This window comes from Bacillus rossius, chromosome 1 (genome assembly GCF_032445375.1).
Source record: "Bacillus rossius redtenbacheri isolate Brsri chromosome 1, Brsri_v3, whole genome shotgun sequence".
NCBI lineage: Eukaryota > Metazoa > Arthropoda > Insecta > Phasmatodea > Bacillidae > Bacillus > Bacillus rossius.
This window is the reverse complement of record NC_086330.1, coordinates 138,600,514-138,623,026: the sequence shown is the minus strand read 5'-3', so window position 1 is coordinate 138,623,026 and position 22,513 is coordinate 138,600,514. Positions and strand designations below refer to the sequence as shown.

Here is a 22,513-nt window from a genome sequence, read left to right as displayed (position 1 = left end):
CATTATTATGCTTATAATATGATGTGGGGATTATAATTGCGCAGTTTACGAGTGTCGCTCCAGCAGGCAACATCTCGCTCTCTCTGCGCAGGATTTTGAGGTTATGTTTCTTTAGTCATAGCTAATATGGCGGGTGGGGCTTTTAAGCATACTGCAACATGGCGGGTTGTAAATTTAATTATGACTGTTGGAAATTTATTTTTGCATATTTTTTTAAATTTAAATATAGCGTTATTTTATTTCTTTTCGTAATTTAAATATGGCGATTAAGCATACTTGTAGTGGAGGGGTTTAGTCATAGCTAATATAGCGGGGCCTTTAAGCATGTATTTGTTAAAGACATATTGGTTAAGCATAATTGCGGTTGGCATACTTGGGGTGGGGGTTTATAGACATATTTTTTTTTTCGAAATTTAAATATGGCGGCGGTTGTGGAGTGGTGGGGGTCTATAGGCATAGCTAGTACGGCGGGGTCTTTAAGCATGTGCTTGCTCCTTTCCAGTACGCAGCGATGGCCTGCCCTTGTTACTCTGTGGTAATCACTTTCGCTGTCACCCAGCAGGTAAACACATTCCTGGTCGCCGGCGCACGAGCGAGGTTTCTGGCGGTTGTGGAGTGGTGGGGGTTTATAGAAATATATATTTTTTTTGATTTATTTCTTTTCGAAATTTAAATATGACTGTTTAGGCATAGCTAGTATGGCGGGGGTTTTAAGCATACAACATGGTGCCTTTATTATGCTTATAATATGATGTGGGGGGTTATAATTGCGCAGTTTATGAGTGATGCTCCAGTGGACAACATCTCGCTCTCTCTGCGCGGGATTTTTGAGGTTATGTTTCTTTAGTCATAGCTAGTATGACGGGGCTTTTACGCATACTGGTGGTGGGGGTGTGGTAGACATAGTATGGTGCCTTTTTGGGGTTATGTTTCTCCCAGGTATTTAGTCATAGCTAATATGGCGGTGTTTGTTTTAAGCATACTGGTGGTGGGTGTGGGGTAGACATAGCTATTATGGCGCTTTTTTGAGGTTATGTTTCTCTCAGATATTTAGTCATAGCTATTATGGTGGTGTTTGTTTTAAGCGTACGCTGGGGGGTGGGGTTGCGGTATTTGCTAACGGTTTCGACATAGCTAGTATGGTTGCATTTTTTTCGAAATTTAAAACATGGTGGTTTAGACATAGCTAGTATGGGGTTGGTTTTTTTTTTTCGAAATTTAACTGTTTAGGCATAGCTGGTATGGCGGGGCCTTTAAGCATTTTTTAAGACATGACGGTTGTGGAGTGGTTTAGTCATAGCTAATATGGCGGTGGTTGCTTTTTGTAATTTAAACATGGCGGCGATTGTGGAGTGGTGGGGTCTATAGGCATAGCTAGTATGATTGCATTTTTTAAGACATGTCGGGTTGGCATAATGGCGGGGGTTTTAGGCATACTTGGGGTGGGGGGTTATAGACATATATTTTATTAAGACATGGCGGTTAAGCTTAATGGTGTGGGGTTTGCTTTAAGCATACATCATGGCGTCATTTGTTTTAAGCATACAACTTGGCGGCGGTTGTGGAGTGGCGGGGCTTTTAAGCGTGTTTTTTGACATTTAAACATGGCGGTTTAAGCATAGCTTCTTTAAGGCATATGTTCGTTATTTAATTCCCCATACTTCATCAGGTCTCGTGGTCTAGTGGTCAAGGCGCACGCCTCCTGACCACGATGTTGGTGCGTCCCCGGGATCGAATCCACCCAGCGCCCAGGTTTTTTTGTATACAATTCCCGCCTTCGGAGCGACGGTGGCGCGCTCCGGTAACTAAAGGCTGAACTAAGATGGCGGCCTACCGGCGCGCCCTGGTAACCATTGTCAACAACAATGGCGGCCTCCGTGAGACAAGATGGCGGCGCCCATGAAACAAGATGGCGGCGCCCAGGGTGGTTCTGGCACTGTGTTTACATTTCTATGTTTACATTGAGCCAGAACCGCCTTGCTCTCCCTACTGATGTCCGTGAAGCATTTAAGATACACGCTGAGGGCGCGGGAGTAGTAATTTTTGGATATGTAGCTCCCAGCGCAGATTCTTGAAAGCACTCGAGAGACTTGCATTTTGCATTACGCATTTTTCATTCCTCCGCCATGTAATGTTATGGTTACCGCTCTCCCTATACACGACGAGAAGAAAGCGCGCTAGTTCAGTGCCTTGCGCCTAGAGACGATATCCCGCTACAAGCACCAGCGAGCGTCGTACTCATCACCAACACAATCAACGCCCCTGACTAGACGGGCTATTATTTGTTGCAGAAAAACCAATACTGACAAAAAAAAGGCTAAGGTTAGCGATAGTCAAAAATTAAATTATTATCTAAAATAAAATGGAAAAATAAAACTAGAAATATTAAACAGACAAGATTACTGAAAGTTGGTGAACAGCTATAGACGACCCAACGAAAATAACACAGGTAAACAAATCAGTAAAGTACCGGTTTGAACACACAGGACAAAAAGATCTCATGTTTATAAAGTGTTGGTGGCCAATGGTTTTTTCAAAGGAAGAGTTATTCAATGAAGTCGGGGAACGAAGCTGTGATTGGCTCCAGTGTTACGAGGGAAAAAAAAATAAGTTTGTAGCTAATTAAAATTAATACTGTACAAAATTGTTGGACATCACGAGAGACATGATCCTAAGAGTTGTGTGTGTGAAGTTTAAGTGGAACACATCCGGTGGAGGTAGTAATTTGTTCTCCCATCATCCTACATCAGATGATTAATCATTTAATCAGACCAGTTACTTGTTACCTAAAACAAGACGATTCGTTGTTGCATGCTTTTCTTTGGTAGTTGAGATACTTGGTATAACAGATGTACAGATTTCTCCAATAAATAATAAAGGCATATTTCTATTGCTTCGTTCCTATATGTAATCCCTGTTAGGGTATAATAGGAGATTTATCAATCTAGTAATAGTTTTATCTTCAAATCATATAATCTTTATATTAACTATAGAATTCATCATCCCACCAAGGATGTTCAGGGCTTTTGGGGTGCAAAACTTTAGAGTATTTTTCAAATAATTCAATTATTAATGCAGTTACATTATGAACAAATAATTCTATAACAGATGTACAGCTTGAGCTAAGCTTCAGTTTCACCCCCTCCCCCTTTTCCATTTACGGGGCCCATTTATGATTTCGCGAAACGTCGTTTCTACGCGCCAGCTGGTACTAATTTGCCCGCCGGCTGGCTTGCAACGGTTCCGCCCAAGTGTTTAGAAAAAAAAGGAGTGGGGAAAAGCGGGAGGGTATGCATTTGGGTTAATGGGTATAAAAATGTGCATGAAAGTTTATATAGCAGAAGAGCAGAAAACATTCTAAACTCTATACACACGATATCTAAAATAACAGAAAACCAACCAACGTAATTGCCGACCAAAGCAAGCATATCGGGGAAAGATAAATATATTGTCAAGTTAACAAAATACTAAAATGAAATTTGAAAATTGCAGCTCTTTATGTTAAATTATGTAACCTGGTAAATTATTTTTTTATCTTCTATACTTCACTTACAATAAATATATAACGAAGTTGGTTTAGTATTTAAAAAATAAATACAGAGCAATCTTGCAATTAACGAGATTGAATTTTCATTGGTAGGTTAGTTTCAAAATCTATTGATTTTACATTTAAAGGATACAAAGGAAATTGTTTTTGCTTTAATTTATTTAATATATTCAAAATACTACATTAATCATACAGTTAATCCAGCTAATTCACAGTATTGTTATTTATGATTTATAATGTGGGGAGAACTGGGTTCGTAAAGGATAGCCCAATTAAGTTTATTACAGTTGATTACTAATATTTACATTAATATAAATAATTGTACTTAAAAATGTCCGATCACAAGTCACTGGCACTTAAAAATGTTTATTCTCAAGTCACTCAATGTCAAGTTCCGCAGTTCACTCTCTTCACTGAAGCTAGACTCAAGTGATTCGCCCCTTACCTCGCTCCTGCCAACACACAGTCTCGCGCCACTCAGTCACACTCGCTCGGTCCCGTCGCTCCTCGCCTGCGCCGCTCACCGAACTCGCACTTCACTCAACTCGCTTCTTGGAACTCGCGCGGAGGCCGGCGTCGCCGCTTTTATACCCGTTGGCCATCTTTCTGTAACTGACTGGAGTGGTTGTGACGTGTCATCCCGGGCCGACCCGACTCTCGAAACATCCAGAACAATGGCTCTTATCCACGCTACTCCACCGGTGGCCTCTGTAAGCCGGCGGAATTCCCAGGCCACTCAGGGATAAACAACAGCGCCGAGGAAGGAGGGCGTATGGTCAGGGGGAGGTTAAGGGCGAGGTCGAGCCACTCTAATCCCCGAAGGTATGCGCACGTGACGTCAGTGGCTGCGTGGGCCCGCTTTGCCGCCCGATTACCTGGAGCGCGTCGCGCCTTTCTTCCACGTTCGTAACAATAGCGTAAATTGTTAGAGTAGTAATTAAAATTTTTTGATTTGAAAAGTAAAACTTGGAAAGTGCTGCATATTTCATTTTAACAGGTACCTACTTCTATTGGTACTTTGCAGTAAATATAAATTTATTACATTTTTGCTAAAGTTTCGTATTTATTTTTTTTAGTTTAAGCTTTGTCTTATACTATTTTAAAATTTAATATTGCATGTTTAAAATCAATTTTTACTATTATTAATAGTGACATAGTTATAAATTCCCTTACTATGTACATTAGATAGCAAAGTTTAATTATTTTTGATTATTTTTTGCCTTAATATTTTTTTTATTTATAATGTAAATAAGATTATCACTGCTAATGCGTGTTGATAATAAAATATTTATTTTATGACGTAGGGCATTGCGTGTATCTAATTAAGCAAGCCAAACCATACGCGGTAGCGAATGACGTCGCAAACTAGACGCGCTGTCGGTTGGTTGGCTCGTTTATGCGGCGTCTATTGAAACTACGAGGGGGGCGTTGTCCTCTCCACACCAGCCCAATTGGCGCTTGCCTCGCGCGTCTGCGGCCGGGGAAAGCAAACCGAGCGGGGACCGGCGGAGGGTCGTGCGGGGTCCGGGGCGGTGCGACGCAGGCACGTGCGCGGGCTCTGCTGGTGACGGCCGGCGCGAGTTCCCGCTGCGGTTCAACGCCTGGCGCAGCTTTCTCCCTGCCGTGCGGTCACCGCGGTGCTGCTTGGCTTGTGGCGCGGAACCTAGGGTACACTCACCCCAAGTCAGACGCCCGGACAACAGTTCATGATCCTGCATCTACGGTTTATATATATATGCTGTAAAACCTAAAGGTGTGATTGGTTAGATGTATTATATACAAAACAATTCTCGCTAAAATTCTTGAATGTTTTGTTTGGAAGGAGGTTAGGTTTAGCATTCAGGTAATTTAAGGTTTTTAGGCCTCGTCATTTCGCAAATTTAAATATTTTTATGGGACGACTGAAATGCTGCCCCTTGGAAGGGCAGCCCTTCAGGATTTTTCTGACAGTAGTGTTTTTGAAAGGTGGTCTGAATTGTTGCCCCTTGGATGGGCAGCCCTTCAGGATTTTTCTGACAGTGGTTAGTTTAGGTAAGGTTAGGTCACTTTACAAACTAACCACTGTCAGAAAAATCCTGAAGGGCTGCCCATCCAAGGGTCAACAATTCAGACAACCTTTCAAAAACACTACTGTCAGAAAAATCCTGATGGGCTGCGCTTCCAAGGGGCTAGTTTTCAGGATTATTTAAACACTTAAAGAAACATGTTTTCAGAAATTGGATGGGCTGCCCTTCCAGTCGCTGTACAAACAAACCATTGCCAGAAAAATCCTGAAGGGCTGCCCTTCCAAGGGGCAACAATTCAGCTCCCCCATTTTTATACCGCTTGCAATAAAGCTTCCGGGCTAGAATTTTTGGTTTGACATGGCATAGGACTTCGTTTAGGTTACTTGTTGAACTCTTGTAGTATCCCGCGTGAAATAAGTTATTTCCTTGCGGCGCTTACAGAGTAAATATGTGGTTGCAATAAGGTATAGGTCATATTTGATTATGCCTTGAAATGCCAAAAAAAATGGGGAAACAGTTCAAAATTATAATATAGCCAAAGATGGAAAAATCCAAGATGGCGAGGCCATATCCTCAAAATATTCTTATAAGTCGTGAAAATGTATGAATCATAGCAATGTTTTTCAATCCTTTTTTGACATAACCTAACTAAAAACTAAGTGTATTTGTAGAAGGGGTCCGGGTTACGGAGGGACCTAGGTGCGTCTCAGATCGAAGCCCATACGCCTAGTCATGCTGGGATTAGCCATGCAGGGAGGAGGGTCGCAAGCATCGTGTGCTAGGAGGGGATTGGCCAGCCATGTCAGCCATTGGCTTCATGATCTACTCCCCTGTCTTGGAACTAGCTTAAAACTACGCTAAGTTGGGCCCAGGTGAAACCTGCGTAGATACGGGGAAAATCCTGGGCACATACATGCGGGATGCAAGGGCATGCATTAATTGGGTAGAAATATCCAGGGTACAGAGGATGGCATGTATGAAAAGTTGGACATAGTAGAAAGAGTCTACGGGGGGGGAAGGGGGGGGGGTCACCTTCGACGCGTAGTTCGTTTCCATATTTTGTATAATTTGTTGGACTTGTGACAAGGGGAGCTCTCGTAGTGAGTGGCCATGGTGGGCATTCACTCCGCTGCCAGCCAGCATATAGAACTAGAGAAGAAAGAAGAAAACAAACTTGATTAATTCGTTTCTATGACATGCACAGCTCACCGCCGAGGCTTGGGCGCCCATTGCTCGGAAATAGACGTAATACAATATACTATAAGTACATTTTACTCGAGGCTATTACTTAGTATTTGGAGTAATGTACAAATGCATTAAGTATCTAAGCCCTAGTCACTACTATAATGATAATAGTTGTAGAGGAACTGTCGACGTATAGAAGTCTCAGGCGAATGGAGAAACGTGCATTTGTTATTAATCTTAAGTGTTATAATATGCAATTAAAAATCTCATGCCTTTCAGAAACACAGCCGGCACTGGAAGTTAGGCCTGCCAGGCGAGTTGTGCCTATAGGACATGGGAGTCAGCCCTTACACGACAGACAGAGAAACCCTTCCACTTACTGCACATTTGTCATAAAAGTGTAGTAATTCTGTTATAATAATCGTTCAGAAGAGTTTAAGCTCTCTGTGCATGGCCCTGACGGGGCAACACACAGGAGCGTCTATCGCGAGACGGGTGCTCTTCTTACTTCATTTCCGGTCCGCGTAGTTTTACGAGCGAGCGGCGAACCTCTGATATGTTCGGAACTCCATTTTAGAGAGGCTTTCCGGGTTTCAGCAAGTGCTGTTAATTTAGTTAAAACTATACTCCGTTGTTGTAGTCGTCTTATAACCTAACTTTCATGCGCATTACTAAGGGCAGTGTGTAATGAACAGATTTTTAGGGCATTCTAGAACGACGTAAGTTTTTTTTTAAGTTATACTTCTTAAGGCGTGTTATGAAAAAATGAGTTAATTTTTACGATGAGCGCGCATAATAAACATAAATGTTAACAGAATGAAAAAAACCCTACATACAAAAAAATATACATAAAATAAAAATTATATATGTGCTTTTTAATCTTGTTCTTTAGTTATTGATATTAAATACTGGTCCATATCATTAAAACATATTTTATTGTGAATATTAGTGACATAAATTGTGTTTTTAAACTTTTTTAAATGTATATTCAAGTGGGTTTTTATAAGTGAGATTATGTCTTATGTATAAATAATTTGCATCATAAATTAGAACATTATTATTTAATAAATAATTTAAATTAATAAATTAGAATAAACATTCGGCATATTTATTTTCATTAATTAAAATTTTATATAGAATATTACACTGAAAAAATAATTTTAGGCACACGTTCATATTGATATTGAAGACTTAAGTATTTATTTAATTTTTTTTTATTTTCATTCAGGTTATAACTTACATCCCTATTTATATTACTCCATTCATTTTATTATTTTATTACGTCAAGTTAGTATATCTTCTAATGCGCGTACATAAGTACACGCAATCATTATTTTTCTTTTTAGTAGAACCTATTGTAATTTCTCAAAAGTATGTTACAAGCCTTAGTAGCTACAACTACAATTAATTCTCAACCTAATAGAAAATAAGAAAACTAAAATATTGGTAAATTCCCTGTGGTATCTGTAGAACAAAAATAAATAAATAAATAATCCCTGACTTGTTTGTTAAATTAAAAATTGATTGGTGTGAAAGGTGTGTGTTTGTCGATTGTTTCAAGATGGTTGTAAAGTGGACGTGCATTTGCAGACGAGCGCGTGGCGCGACGGCGCCGGCGAGCGGAGCCGCCCGAGCTGGTGGGGCGGCGCGCGGCCTGGAGCCCCGAGGGCGGGGGGCGGGAGGACGCCGCCCCCGCCGCCCCCGCCGCCCCCGCCGCCCCCGCCGCCCCCTCTGCCCCCGGCGCCCCGTCCAGGCGAGTGCGCGGCGGTCCCCAGAGAACCCCCGTGTCTCGACCAGTGCGCCAGTTCGCTCCATAACAAAACATCTGCTTGGCGGTCTTGTTATCGGAAATGAGTACTATAGTTATCTCGTGCTTAGATTGCAGTAGAGAACAAATGGCGCACACTGTTACCAGATTGATAGTAATCGAATTGTTCACATTATAATTATTTTTTTGAATATTATCGATAAACATAATTAATTTTAAAATAAATCGTTACTTATACTATATATATATTTTTTTTTAGTTTTCTAAGACAATACAATTGTCTTTTGGCATTGTTATTGTAGTTTTATACAAACTAAAACATTTTTTTTTAAAAATCTAAACACTATTTATAGCTGTCGGTCACTATCAATAAAGACATTCCATTAATTATGTGCAATGGTCTAATAAAGCTAAAAAAAATTAATTTGAAATGGTAAAATATATTTATAAAACAGATAGCTAGCTAGTTCGGTTCCCATGGAAGCAAGAATTGAATATTATCAGATGATGCCTCTAATGAAATAAAACAAGTAAACAAATGTCCAAAATTCTCATTGTAATTTTCTTTTAAAAAATTATATTTTTCATTACATTTAAAAAATTGAGTCAGTACTCGCTAGATGTGTAACATGTAACCTCTGTAACAAGTATATTTGAATGTTCTCATGTTTAAAATACACTATAATAAGAAACTCGAACACAATATTTAAGGTAGAATTCTTTAAAATAATGCTGAGCGTGATAAATATATTTTAAATTTGTGTTTTCAACTACGTTTCTTGTCGCGAATCACAAGTAAATCCACTCCCGCAGCTAACAGTAGCTGCGAGAGCAGTTCCTTTTTACCTACGATGGAACGGAGAAGGTGTATGCGTTCAGGGTGAGAGGTTGTGTGTGCGCAAATAAAGAATGTTCCCATTTATCACCAAAACGGTTTGACCAATTTTGATACGGTTTTCTGTAAAAGGTTTGTGATTCATCGGTGATGGTTCTTAGGTAGGTGTTATGGTGTTGACTCACCAGCGGGCGCTGTAATAAACATTTTATATATAAAATTGTATGTTGGTATGTATGACGTTGATATTCAGACACCCGTTTGATCGATCGCCATAAAAATTTGCACATCGAAGTGTTTTTTCCATGGAGAAGGTTTTTATGCTAGCAATTTTTTTTGTAACATGCCGCTAGATGACGCTGCAGCGCATACGCATCTAAACCGTTCAACCGATCGCCATGGGTAAACAGAAAATCATAGGTCATAGACATAGATATACAAACATCTATTGTGTGTCATTTCTCTATGTCCACGCGCTTTAACTCGCGGACAAAGTATCACCCTGTGTTCAGCTCGGGTAAAGCCGGGTACTGCAGCTAGTTTATTATTATTATGTTCATACAATTATTTATTCTTACATGAAAATATAAAACAGTTGTAGTTTGCGATATCTTAAAAAAAATATTTAGAAAGAAACGTAGGAATTCTGTAAAAAGTTTAAATGTAAAAGTAAAATTAAAAATTTTGAAGAAAAAAAACTCAAGACAGATGTAGGCCTAAACGTTGAAATCGATAAAGGATGAAATAATTTTTTGTAATACCCCCCAATAAAAGGAAGAAATGAAAAATAAAAATAAAAGCATTTTAATAAGGGTTGATTTTTCACGAATTCTATCATGTAAACAACTAATTATGATAGATATAAATTGCTGCATCTCTGAGAGACACATAATAGCTTTTTATATACTGGTATATTTTAATTGAAATTGGGAATAGAAATGGCAGTGGCAGCCCTAATGGATTTTCTTGGATCTGTCATATTAATAGGTAGGTGAATATGTCTGGTATGTACCTATCCCTCACTTAGCACGACTAAATCGTTCCTAAAAATGCTCGTTATATTTGAAATCGCGTATTCTGAAGCATTAGTTTCCATAAATAACAAGGCTAATTTAATTAATGTTTTTTCCAAAATTGTCTAGTAAAATATACTTTACTTAATACAAATGCGTAGAAAACACTCAACAATAAATATATGTCACGCCATTAATCTTCATATGCTTCCCATAGCACTTTGTATGACAAATACGACACTGCATTACGGGAGATTCGTGGTTATGTACTCGCCCGGGCGTGACCTTTAACTCACATCGCGTATCTTTCCAAACCATCCTTTACTGACAGTGAAACCGATATTACTGTCCTGATAATTACATTTTAATTTTTCAAAAATTAAAGTGTTTACCGTGTCTTATCGCATAATCGTCGCACAATTTATAATATCAAGTTTCAAAAGTAGGGGTTCGATTTTTGTGCGAAAAAAAAGTTGTTAGGTAAAGTTATTCATAAAAACATAACCCATTCATGGAAAGTACGTGTATTTAAAAAGTAGAGTATAAAAAAACACGACAAACAATTTAATAAGTCATGTAACAAAAACTTTTCTATAACTTTAAATAGAAAAACAAAATCTCTGACCCAAATGCGAGCCTGAACTAACGCATAACTATCGTCGTAGTACACACTACGAATGAGTGTGGGCTATCAAATGTAGCAAACTCTGCACAAGACAGAAAGCGCGCGTTACATGCAATCGGCGAGATATCAATATCGATATTCGACTACGTTTGCGGGCTCTATAAGGGAAGTAACATAATTAAACATGAATGATGCCAACTAGCGCTGGCTACATTTTTATAAACGGTACACCGTGGCGACGCAGACTAACAAAAAAGGGTTATAATGTTTAAAATCGTCTTTAAAAGAAAATTGTGCGCACAGTTGACTTGCTTAAAACTAAAGTGCGACCAACATAAGCGTGGCCTTCATGTCAATCTGCGCGCCGTAAGACTTCTAGTTTTGTCTAAAATACTTGAACACGATGCATTATGAGTGATCAAGCACGTACAGTTACCGGCAGCTGAATGGGCAGATGTTGCTTTTGTTTATGTGAATTCCTTGCCACTGGCTAGACTGAGTTCACGGCCCGGTCTGTGGCCAGGCGATAACGGTACGGCACGGCGGCATACCCGCGGACGTAAAAAAATTTGGTCCTTTACACTCCATAGCAGCAATTTAACTTGCCATAGCTGATGTTCGTACAACAGCCGATAGCGTAGTCAGACCTGCGCGCGCCTCTATTCCCCCCTTGTTTAGCTAAATGTATACCACGGTTGTTTACAGAATTTGAAACAGACTTAGTGGCGTCGTGCCTGACCTTTTTTTTTTTTTTTTTTTGCGGTGGAGATTTCGCGCTAACTGAAATTTACAGACGTGCGATTCAAGACTGGGGCAGTAAAATTAACACCGCGCTAAATGAATGACGTGCTAAGTGAGGGATAGGTGTATTTGATATTATTGCTGTCTCTCTATCTCTACGATAAACAGATACATAAAAGTAGGAATACTAAGAAAAGTCGTAATTAGCAGTTTACATGTCAGATTTTGCAACAAATAAACCCTATTTAAAATGCTTTTTATTTTTTATCTTTAGTTACTTCCTTTTAGTCGGTTTTTTTTTTTCAAAAACTTTATTTCACCCTTCTTCAATTACAACTTTTACACCCGTCATGGGTTTTTCAAAATTTTTAATTTTGCTTTTTAGGATTATCGAATCATACGATTTGTTGGCCAAAATTCAAACTGCTCTGACAGAAGCAAAAAAAAAAAAAAAAAACTTAAATCCGGCTTTCACCTGATTGTGGACGAGGAAGTTTATTCAAATACCTCCCATATTCTTAAAATTCACTAAACAATAATACTAAAAAGTTTCCATTCATAACCAGTTCTTGACTTCCATCACATTCACAAAATTACTCCCACCAATTGGTGTGGACTGAGAGCTAAGATGTTAAACATCACAATTTTTTATTACATTATAAAGTTTTGTCTAAAACTGTTGTGCTTCTTAGTACAGTGCTAACAGCAGAATATGCTTTGGACAGAGTTAATGCCTTTTAAATACACACTGGAATCTAAGGATGAGACATGCTGAGTATTTACCACTAAACTGTTTTACCTGTTGGGTGTAAGCAAAACTTGTGCGAGCTACATTCAGCGATTTCACTAGCTACACACTTGCGTATCCACTTAATGTGAGTAAACACCTCGTGTACTAACTCACAGTTTGATTTGTTCCAGCGAGTGATTTTTAATACTGCATATATATTCGTCACTACTATTTTGCCCTTGCTGTGATTTGGTTGATAAATGAAGTCTCAATTAAGGATGAAGTACAGAATCACTAAGAATAATAATTATTGCCTCTGTTTTGTTTTTACAAAAAATAAACTAAAACTATAAAAGACTGTTAGAGAGAGAAAATGTAACCTCTCCCAAAAATCTGATTAGTGAGTTAGTTTTTGTTGTCCTAGAGTAGTGGATGCTAGCGTGAGATGGTGACGACATGCTCGTACGTTTTTTTTAATATTGTTTGGAGACGTAAGCTACATACAAATGATTAATCCAAAACTGTATGCCACAACTGACATGCTTTCAGTATATGCTAGGACTGACATAAAGAAGGAATTGTTGGTAGATTAAATATTTAATAAACAATTGAATATACATAAATACATTGTGAATTTATTTAAAATCATGTGGAAATACGCTAAATATTACAAGGAAAATAATTTAAAATATTAAGTCTACTTAAAGAGATCACTTCCAAACTAACTTGCACAACACTGTGCATTGCAAAGAGAAATCTGTTGCTACATAAAGATTGGAAAATAAATAATTATGTTTTTTTTCTGTATTCAGTTGTTTCAAACCTGTGAACTTAAACCTAAAAAATCTTTTTGTTATGTTGATGTACCTAAAACAATGTTTTCTTTGCACTGCACAGTGATGTGAGGTGGCAGTTAAAATGCACGTAAAATATATATCTCGTGTAAACCATACAATGCATGGCAGGCAGGTGGTTTAAGGCCTGGGCACTTCTAGCAGTGCTGATGGCTAGCGGGCTGTGTTTGGTTGACATCATGCTTGTGAAGTCACCGCTTGCTGGTAAAGGCCCACTGTCAAATATTTGTCTCCAATATATTTATCATTAGTTGGAGGTTAGTATTGGATGGAAAATAGCTTCCAATTTTCTCCATCAAATAAATTTGGACAGATAACCTCATATTTTTTAAATCATTTCACCATATCAAAGTTTATTTTGTCTGAGCAATTTCAAAATTTTCAGTTTTAATCTTGTTATGAAACTAAATAACGCATCACATTGCTAAATTGAATTTCTGAACTACTTATGCTAAATGTGCAGTTATAAACTTTGAAAGAAATGTAAATTTAAATCACAATAATATTACATAATAAAAATACCAGTTTAGTTGGTGATTTCGTTTTGGTTATAGAAACATAATTTCCTTTTACACACAAAATTATATCACATACAACAATCGTGTTAACATTATTTTATGTTATTTCACTTTTATAACCTCTTTAATCGCCCACGTGTTTTTCACAATTTTAAAGATCATTGTGATGGAAACTGATATCATTTCTGTTTTCGATATGCACAATTTTCTTTGGCTGATTGCATCAAACATCCAAAAAATTTTAGAACCCGTTTTATATGTAAAATATTTTGTGGAAACTCAATCCAACTTGCCAACCAAACATGGCTGCACTTTGGTGATATGGTATAAACCATTTTGTTAGGTGTTTGAAGGGAAATTTGAAAGTGTTAGGGCCTTAAGCATGGTAGTTGTCAAGTTGGAGACAACTACCATCATGTGACCACCTCCAGCTGCAAATCTAATGAATGTTTGATTGTGAATACTAATATAAAATAATTGCAACAATCTAGCTTGCAAAATTGTAATTTTCAAATGTGAGACTTTTATGTTATTAAAATGGTATGAGTGTCCACCTTAGTCATTAGCTATTATCAGCCTACCAGAGCCTACCAGCCATCTGCCTATCTGCATTGCCATCAGCTCCATTTATTATGCTGTCAGACCTTTGTCTAGTGATCCCTCTATATTGGGTATCTTACTCTAGAATATGTTGAATTTAAAAGTCAATGCTTATCATGAGTTATGAAATCCCTCATCAGGTTTTCTGATAATGGTACAGATTGAGTGACAGCCATTAGGTTGTTTCCATATTAGATTAAAAAAAAAAAAAGGAATTGATATAAATTATGGTTAAACAAGAAAAAAATTAACTAAACCTAAAATATAAAATAAACTTTTTTGTCCCAATATGGCTAGTTTTTAATCAGTTAAAATGTAATTTTTTTTTCATTTATAGGAATACTTTCATTTTTTATAGTTTTATTGAAGTTATAACTTTAAGGTTACAATACTGTTATGTGATCCTTCAATTAGTTTTCAGTTATGACTCAGTATCATCTTAATTCAACAGTCAGGCTTCATTGTTGATTTCACTGTTTTTTTTAATTTATAATGCCAAAAAAATGGAATAACTGTTGAAGTTGTCAAGTAAAGAAGTAATGTTATTAAAGTAAAACATTTTCTGATTTGTGAATATTTTTTACTTAATAGAAGGGGTGACCCATCCTGTATTCTTTAGTGTAATAATTAGTTATTTTACAATTTTTATATGTAAATATTTTGTGTTTCTTTGGACATGAAAGTATATTGTCATGTATTCTAGAGCATATGGATGCTGTATTAGAAGATAATGTAAAAATTATGAATTGTTCACACCATTTAAAATGTTTAAGGCAATGACCTAGCTACATAATTTATTCAGCATATAAGCATTTAGTATGTCTTGTGAAGTAATATTCCTTTGATTTTTTTTTGCAGTCCTACACAAATGGCAAGTTCACCTGACAATCAAGTTAAGACTGCAGACTGCGTGGAGTCTTCTGAGAACCGTGTTAATGGTTTTTATAATGAAGATACAGTCCATGAATCAATTCCAGTAAAGGTGAATGGTATACACACGGAATACGATTCTGCTTTTGTGATCCAAGATATATCAGGTGCCAAATCTTCTACTCGTAAACATGTTTTGGTTGAAGAATCGGACTTATGTCATCACGTACCTCAAATTTCTAGTCTTCCAACCTCTCTCCAACGTTCAACTAGCTTTCGTACGAGGGAGGCCTCTAGAAGTCTCTCTGGCTCTCCAGTAAGACATCCATCCTCAATACTGAAGAAGAAATCACTCGACGAGACGCAGAGCACATCACATTCTCCCGTGCATTTAGTTTCCATCTTGAAGCGCAAACCATCGAGGGACTCCTCGTCCGTCTCCCCGGTCACGTTCTCTCCGACCGTGGTGGACTCAGTATCACGGCGCAGCAAACAGCACGGCATCCTCAAGAAGCGCGCCAGCTTGGACGAGTGTGAGGTCATGAGGAGGAGCTGCTCTCCGGACCTCGGGAGTGAGCCCCACGATTTCAAGCCCATCCTCAAACATCATCGCAGATCCTCGCTGGAGGAGTTGGTGAGGCGGACACAGTCGCCAGACCCTCAGCCACAGTCCATACTGAAACGCAGAACCAGTCGGGAGGATGTTTTAGAGGATTGTGGCTCGACCTCCTCTGAGCCACAGGGCATACTGAAGCGCAAGATGGCCAGCAGCAACAGCAGTAATTGCAGTAGTGCCAGCAACTCCCCGCATGTGTCGATATCATCTTCCGTGATGCTTGCTGCCGGGATCGACACCACGGAAACCTCGGATGCGACGGAACAGGTGAAGCCTATCTTAAAGAAAAAAAGTAGCTCCGAAGACAGTACGAGTGCAGATTGTTCCTCTGAAGTGCCTAAGCCCATTCTGAAAAAGCACAGCTTCGAAGTTGAAGATTTAGATGACAGACCGATGAAGCCGATTCTGAAAACTTCTCGGAAGTCTTCCCGGGAAGAGTGGGATTCGTACTTGCCAGGCAGGCATGTGCTGCTTAGAGGGAGGAGTCTAGGCTCAGACTCTGTTTCTGGATCAGATTGTGAAGTTAAACCAATACTCAAACAGCAGAGCAGCGACGCTAAACAGCAAAGGGAGCGTTCTGCATCGCCCAGGCATAAACTTTCTTTCTCTGACTCCAGGGACACTCAATCGTTGGATGGCTCGGACATTGGTGGTGTGGTGAAACGTCGCCCGCGACCACGTCCAGCATCCATCGTTGGAGTGGTGAGATCAGGCTCTTCAGCCATAGACAGCGAACTTAGTTCGATTCTGAGCAGGCGTAGGTCCTTGGAAGTGGATAACGTCGCATCACAGAATCTTGAAGGGGAAGTTTCACCTGAACCACCATTTTCTGTTAAAAACAATTCACAATCTCCAGAAATTGCTGACCTTCCGCCATCTACCTCTGTGGCAGAAAGAATTCTTACCATGGAAAGCTTTCTGAGTGAAGAATCGCACAATGGAATTTCTGTGATTCAAGCATCCAGAGGTGCAGTGCCAAAGACTCGAATTTTTCACAGGATAGGAAAGAGCAAGGACAGGTTCTACACCCAGCCAGTCACATTGGAAGAAATCAAGGCTTCAGAAAGGTAACTGAAACTACTTACTACAAAATATTTTTACTTGTTTCCTCATTTAATTATACCTGTACAGCCTAAAAATGCTAGTACAAATATTTTGCTTCACAATAAGTGAAAGTGAGGATTGTGGTTAATTATTGCTTAAAATTTATGTGGTGTATACAGCAGGTCAGTAAATTTACGTTTCTAACTAGCTTACAGGCAAAGGCATGCAAACACAGGATACTTTAATTACCAGTATGAAAATTTTCAAGTGCATTGAATATTTTTTTAACTGTTATACAGTAAAGCCCTGTTAAGAAAATTCCACCCAAGAAATTTTCCTCCATAGTAAGTTTTAAAAAATTTAGCATTTTACCTGTAAATATATAAAAATTTTCCCCTGTTCAAAGAGTTTTTTTCTATAAACTAGTCTTAAATTTCAAATTACCTTGATTAACTTCCTAACTGGGTTTTACTGTAATATCTTTGACTTTGATTAATGCGGTTTATAAAATTTATCACTTGGATATGTTCACAAATTGTTACTGACAAGGTGTTAACTACAGGCATATTAGGCAGGTGGCAGTGAATGTCAAATCAACCATGCAAAGTTACAGGTGCAAACAATAAGTAGCACATTTGAATTTCGCACACGTTAGTCATTCACACACACTGGTGAACAGGGCTAAGAGCCATACACACAAGCATCAGCTGTCTGGTGTACAGCACAATGTAAAGTTTTTTGTGGTACGTATACACGTTTGACTTTGGGTGATTAGCGCAGTGTTTACTGTTAGTGAACACATTGCTGGAATTAAAGATTTGACAGATGGCAGACTTTGCAGTCACAGAGATGGTTGATTTGTTATTGGTGTACAGGAAGGCAAAAGAAATAACAGCAGGAGCAGTGTGGATTACCAAGGGTGCTTAACCAGGGACTGCCAGTAACTAGGAGTTTAATACATTATTCCTGGTAGCTAGTGCCTAAACGCTGTTGTAAGCATCTGCACCCAGCTCGTCACCTGCTTCCGACAGAGCATCAGATTGCGATTGTGTTCCTTTTTATATAGTGGAGTGGTGCATGGATGTGTGATAAATGTCAACTAGCACGCTACTATTCACGCCTTTAATTTCACAGGTTTGCATTTCCTCACGTTTTCAACAAAAATTGTTTGCATTGGCATTTCCTGCAGTCAGTTAAATGTGTGTATGCCCAGGAATTTCTGAACTGCCTCTATAATAGGCTTGAGTATTAAGTTTTATTCTCCTAATTTATTATTAAATGCAAGTAATATACAAATGGAATTTTTATGTACAAACTTTCTAGAACAGCTGGGAAATTATGGCATTTGTTAAAGATCAAATATATTTAAACATTGACCACTTATGTTACAAGCAGACATCTTGGTTAACTGTTGGTATCCCTTGCTTGAAATGGCAATATTATATGCAGGCTTGTTATGTTTATGCTACAAGAGATTGCAATTACCAATATAACATTCTTTTAATTCAGGTAAACAAATAAACCTATAAATAAAAATTTACTTTAAATGCTGATCATAAATAAATTTTTATAATGTCGTGTACTGCTCATGACTATGCTAACATACAAATTATCCTGGTGAATCTTAACACATTTCATTTTGGTATGCCTGCCCAAGGCAGCGAAACATTTTTCACAATGTTCTATGTCATTCACTGCTCATACATGTCACTTGGTAGATATGTTCTTGTAAATACATAAAAACACAAGTTAATACTAACAGCCTCACTACATTATAATGTTGAGACAACTCGATGTATTGCATCTAATTATTCTGTTTGTATTACTGTCACATTTTGATAGTCACTTATAATGTTTATTAGTATAGTTTTAAAGACAAAACAAGTACATTGTGCATTGATCGAAAGGAGAATGTGTAGGGTTATAGGTTATAGATATTCACATAGATTAACTACTAGAATTTGTAATTTCCATTATTGCACCACTGTTATCAAGTTATGTATGTATTTATTAGTTATTACTATAGTATTAAACCTGGTACTGCTCTTCTTGTTAAACTCGGTAGCTTAGTACCATCCACAGGTTATATTTGTATTTTTTAGTTTATCATCTTTAATTTGTTAATTTGACATAACTTGTATAACTTCATGGTTAGGCTTAAACATTATTTAGAAGACTTATGTTTGTGTAGTTTTGTGTGCAATTAGAAAAGATCACGTAGCTCGATCTGAATTTATGTTGGCTATTTTTTTATAAAAACAAGTTTTAAAGCTTGCACACTAAAGTGTACATTACATGCATAAATTAACTTTATAGTCTTGTGTAACCATGACTCTTGCAGTTTTAATTGTATTTGTCACAGATATTTGCGAACACATGTAGTGTACGAGAGTGTCATGTGGGACCCTTGGCTCGCACCAGCAAGTGTCGAGGGTGATGGTGGTAAATGAGGAGGGAGGGAGGGAGGGAGGGAGGGAGGGAGGAGGGGAATATGCTGGGGCAGCGCCCTGCCAACCATCTCCAGTGTTTGTTTTCGTGTTGGTGTTGAAGACTGGCCACTGGTGCCAAGTCTAAGTATAGAGCTGAGAACTGGGTCCCTTGCACGACGTCAGTGTGCAGATTTGCTCTGGGAGCGTGCGCACACTCGCTTTGCAGACTGGGGCAGTTGGCCTTCCACTAGCATGGGAGTAGTGTCTCGACTAGTCTATCTTCTAGCCGCATTCTCATAACTTGTCATATCTAGGAGTGCATGTAAGTGCGTAAATTCAATAATTCATAAAATAAGTTTTAACCAAGATAAATATCAAAATCATGAAATTAGTAAAAACTACTGTATCAGAACAGTATTCAGCTGACATTTTGTGTTGGATAATTAACAATCTAAATACCAACCCATTATATCTAATGATAAAAAATTTGGATCTGGTGCATATTTTCTTTTACTTTGAAACATTTTGTCACTATACCTTTTTGCTATTAATTTACTTAAAAACTGCTTTATCTCCAACTCTTGACATTTGTCATTCTTTGAGCGATTAAACTTGACCTTTATCTATTGTGAATTGCACAAAGCTTTCAACAATATAATTGGGTGCTAGAGTTGTACATAGTTTTAACTTTTTCTTGTACAAGCAGTTCCATTGATGCTGAAGTAGAAAATAGTAGCTTCTTTTGTTTTTTAATCAAAGTTTCTTCATTGTACCCTTATTTTATGGTAAAAGGAAGTAGGTAATAGAATTTAGTTTTACGTTAAATTAATTTTTTTTCTTCACATCTGTGTATACTGTTGAAAATAATGTGTTGCTGTATTAATAAACTTGTGATAAATTTCCGAACATAGTTTTTCAGATTTGTTTGGGTAAAATGTTTAGCTGATTGCTATTTTCTACACTTTAAATTTTTTTTTCCCAGGTGTGTGTGTTTGTGTGTGTGTATGTTTGTGTTTGTGCGCGTGTTTGTGCACGTGTTTGTGTGCGTGTGCGTGTGTGTGCGTGTGTTTGTGTGTGTGTGTGTGTGGTTTTGTATTCGATGCTGGCACGTGAGGGTTATCACCTTTCAGGTTTGAGTCGGTGCAGACATTTCAGAAGAGTGTGGAAGGGAGTAAACTCGGTGGGGCAGATGCGCTAGAGCGCTTGCCGTCGCCCGTAGTGCGGGAGGACATGAGCTCGGGAGCCGAGGGTGCGGGCCTGCAGCGGAGCGCCAGCGTGGTGGCGCGGGCCTCGCTCTTCGCGCGGCTCGAGGAGCAGACGAGGGCGGCCGCCGACGAGGCCAAGTCCCGCCGCCTGCCCCGCCGCAGGGACCGGGACCCCGAGGCGGCCGGCCGCTACGCCACGCAGCCCGTCACGTGCGAGGAGCTTCACGAGGCGGCCCGGCAGAACCAGTGCGCCAGCACCGCGGACCAAGGAGGTACAGTGCACTGTGGGTGATTACTACAGTCCTCCTAACTTGTCAACTGCCTTCCTTATGATGTAGAGGTTATAAGAAATGATACTCCGTGCAAGGGTCTAAATAAGCAAATTACCGTACTCCCGAATTGGGTTACAATTGGAAACCAAATACACATTCTTTAATGTGCTTCATAAGCGGATGCCGAGCGCCGTACTTCGCTGCTCGTCTGCGATGTGCCAGGGTACTGAAACTACTTCACGTGAGGCACTGTAACGAAAAAGGGGGAAATGATGAACACAACAATTAGAAAAAAAAAATTGGTTGTCTGTAAAGTCGGTTTACGGATGATAGTTTAACGTGACGTCATAAAAAAACATTTGATGAAATGATTGCATACTTTATGAATAAAATTGAATCATTTTTATTTTAATAATAAAAAAATAAATACTTGAAATTATACTAGTAATCAGATTTTTAAAATGCAAGAATAATTAACCTTTATTGCCGAAATTTTTGTTGTAATAAGCAATGAAAACCACATTAACTTTTCACTTCACTTTATAAACCGTCGACGAAACAGTTAATGTGTAGATGACTTGTAATTAATTTTAAAAACTGGTGTTTAGCTATGAAGTTTAAATATAATTATGAACTAGTTTTCATATAAATAAACTGTAATCAAATATCTATCATCAATTATATGAATCACCATAATTTTTTAGTAAATTGTAACATTACCTATTACTGCACTTGCCGACAGCGTAACGGAACACAGCGTAACGGAACAATGAGTGTAACGGAACACAGCGTAACGGAACAATGAGTGTAACGGGACACAGCGTAACGGAACAATGTGCGTAATGGGACACTTTCGTGCGTGCAGCCGGCGTTCATTGATTTATTAGACGTCACGTCAAAAAAGTGAAAAAAAGAAGTTACATAGAAACTGCATCAATTAGAAACTTCATTTGCCTTACTGTTGGCAATAGTGTTACAGCGATGTCACCTGGAAACTTCAATTTGCAAGTTCTTAGAACAGTAAGAGACCAGCTACAAATATATACATTACTATTGTAAGAGTTACTAAGAGCTATATTAAATTCTGCGAAGCCAATTTAAAGAGAATAAAACATACGTTACAATGTTCACAATTTTTAAGATTATATGGTGTGTAACACCCCTCGTGCCTCAAAATTGAATTATTTTGAATTACACTAGGGTCTCGATAATCCGAGCTCCGATAATCCGAGTTCCCAATAATCCGAGTCAGTTTCGGGGGTTATGAGAAAGAAAAAAATATGAATTTTGCAAACACACATATATGTAGGGACGGCCAGGGCTATGTTGAGGAGGAAGGCCTGATGGGGTGAGTTGGGTAAGTGACTGTACATAGCAGGTAGCGGCCCACCCCTGTCAGAAGTCGCAAGCATCTATTTTTATAACATTGGGGGAAACCCCTTTTCTCCGTCGGCCTAGATCCTCCGCCCCCTCGTCACTTCCCCGCGTTCCCTCCAGAGGGTAATTGTTAGTTCCCATAAGTTCTTCGCCGTGAGCACATCTATGTAGTTACGTCCCAGTTCTATTACGAACCAGTATGAGTAAAAGAAAACATACTGAAATATCATTAAGTGATAAATTAGAAGCGCTGACGCGGGTTGATAAAGGTGAGCCGC

At 38.6% G+C, this 22,513-nt stretch overlaps 1 protein-coding gene across 5 annotated transcripts in view; it reads left to right on the top strand.

Moving 5' to 3' along the window:
* The window catches only part of LOC134546213 (uncharacterized), a 720,520-nt gene that overhangs the window by 481,626 nt on the left and 216,381 nt on the right, over positions 1-22,513 (top strand). For all 5 annotated transcript variants that reach the window (XM_063388829.1, XM_063388828.1, XM_063388825.1 and 2 more), the window contains 3 exons: positions 8,329-8,491; positions 15,281-16,975; positions 20,512-20,858. In XM_063388829.1, coding sequence (XP_063244899.1) covers positions 8,329-8,491; positions 15,281-16,975; positions 20,512-20,858 — 2,205 coding nt within the window. The remainder of the gene's footprint in view (positions 1-8,328; positions 8,492-15,280; positions 16,976-20,511; positions 20,859-22,513) is intronic.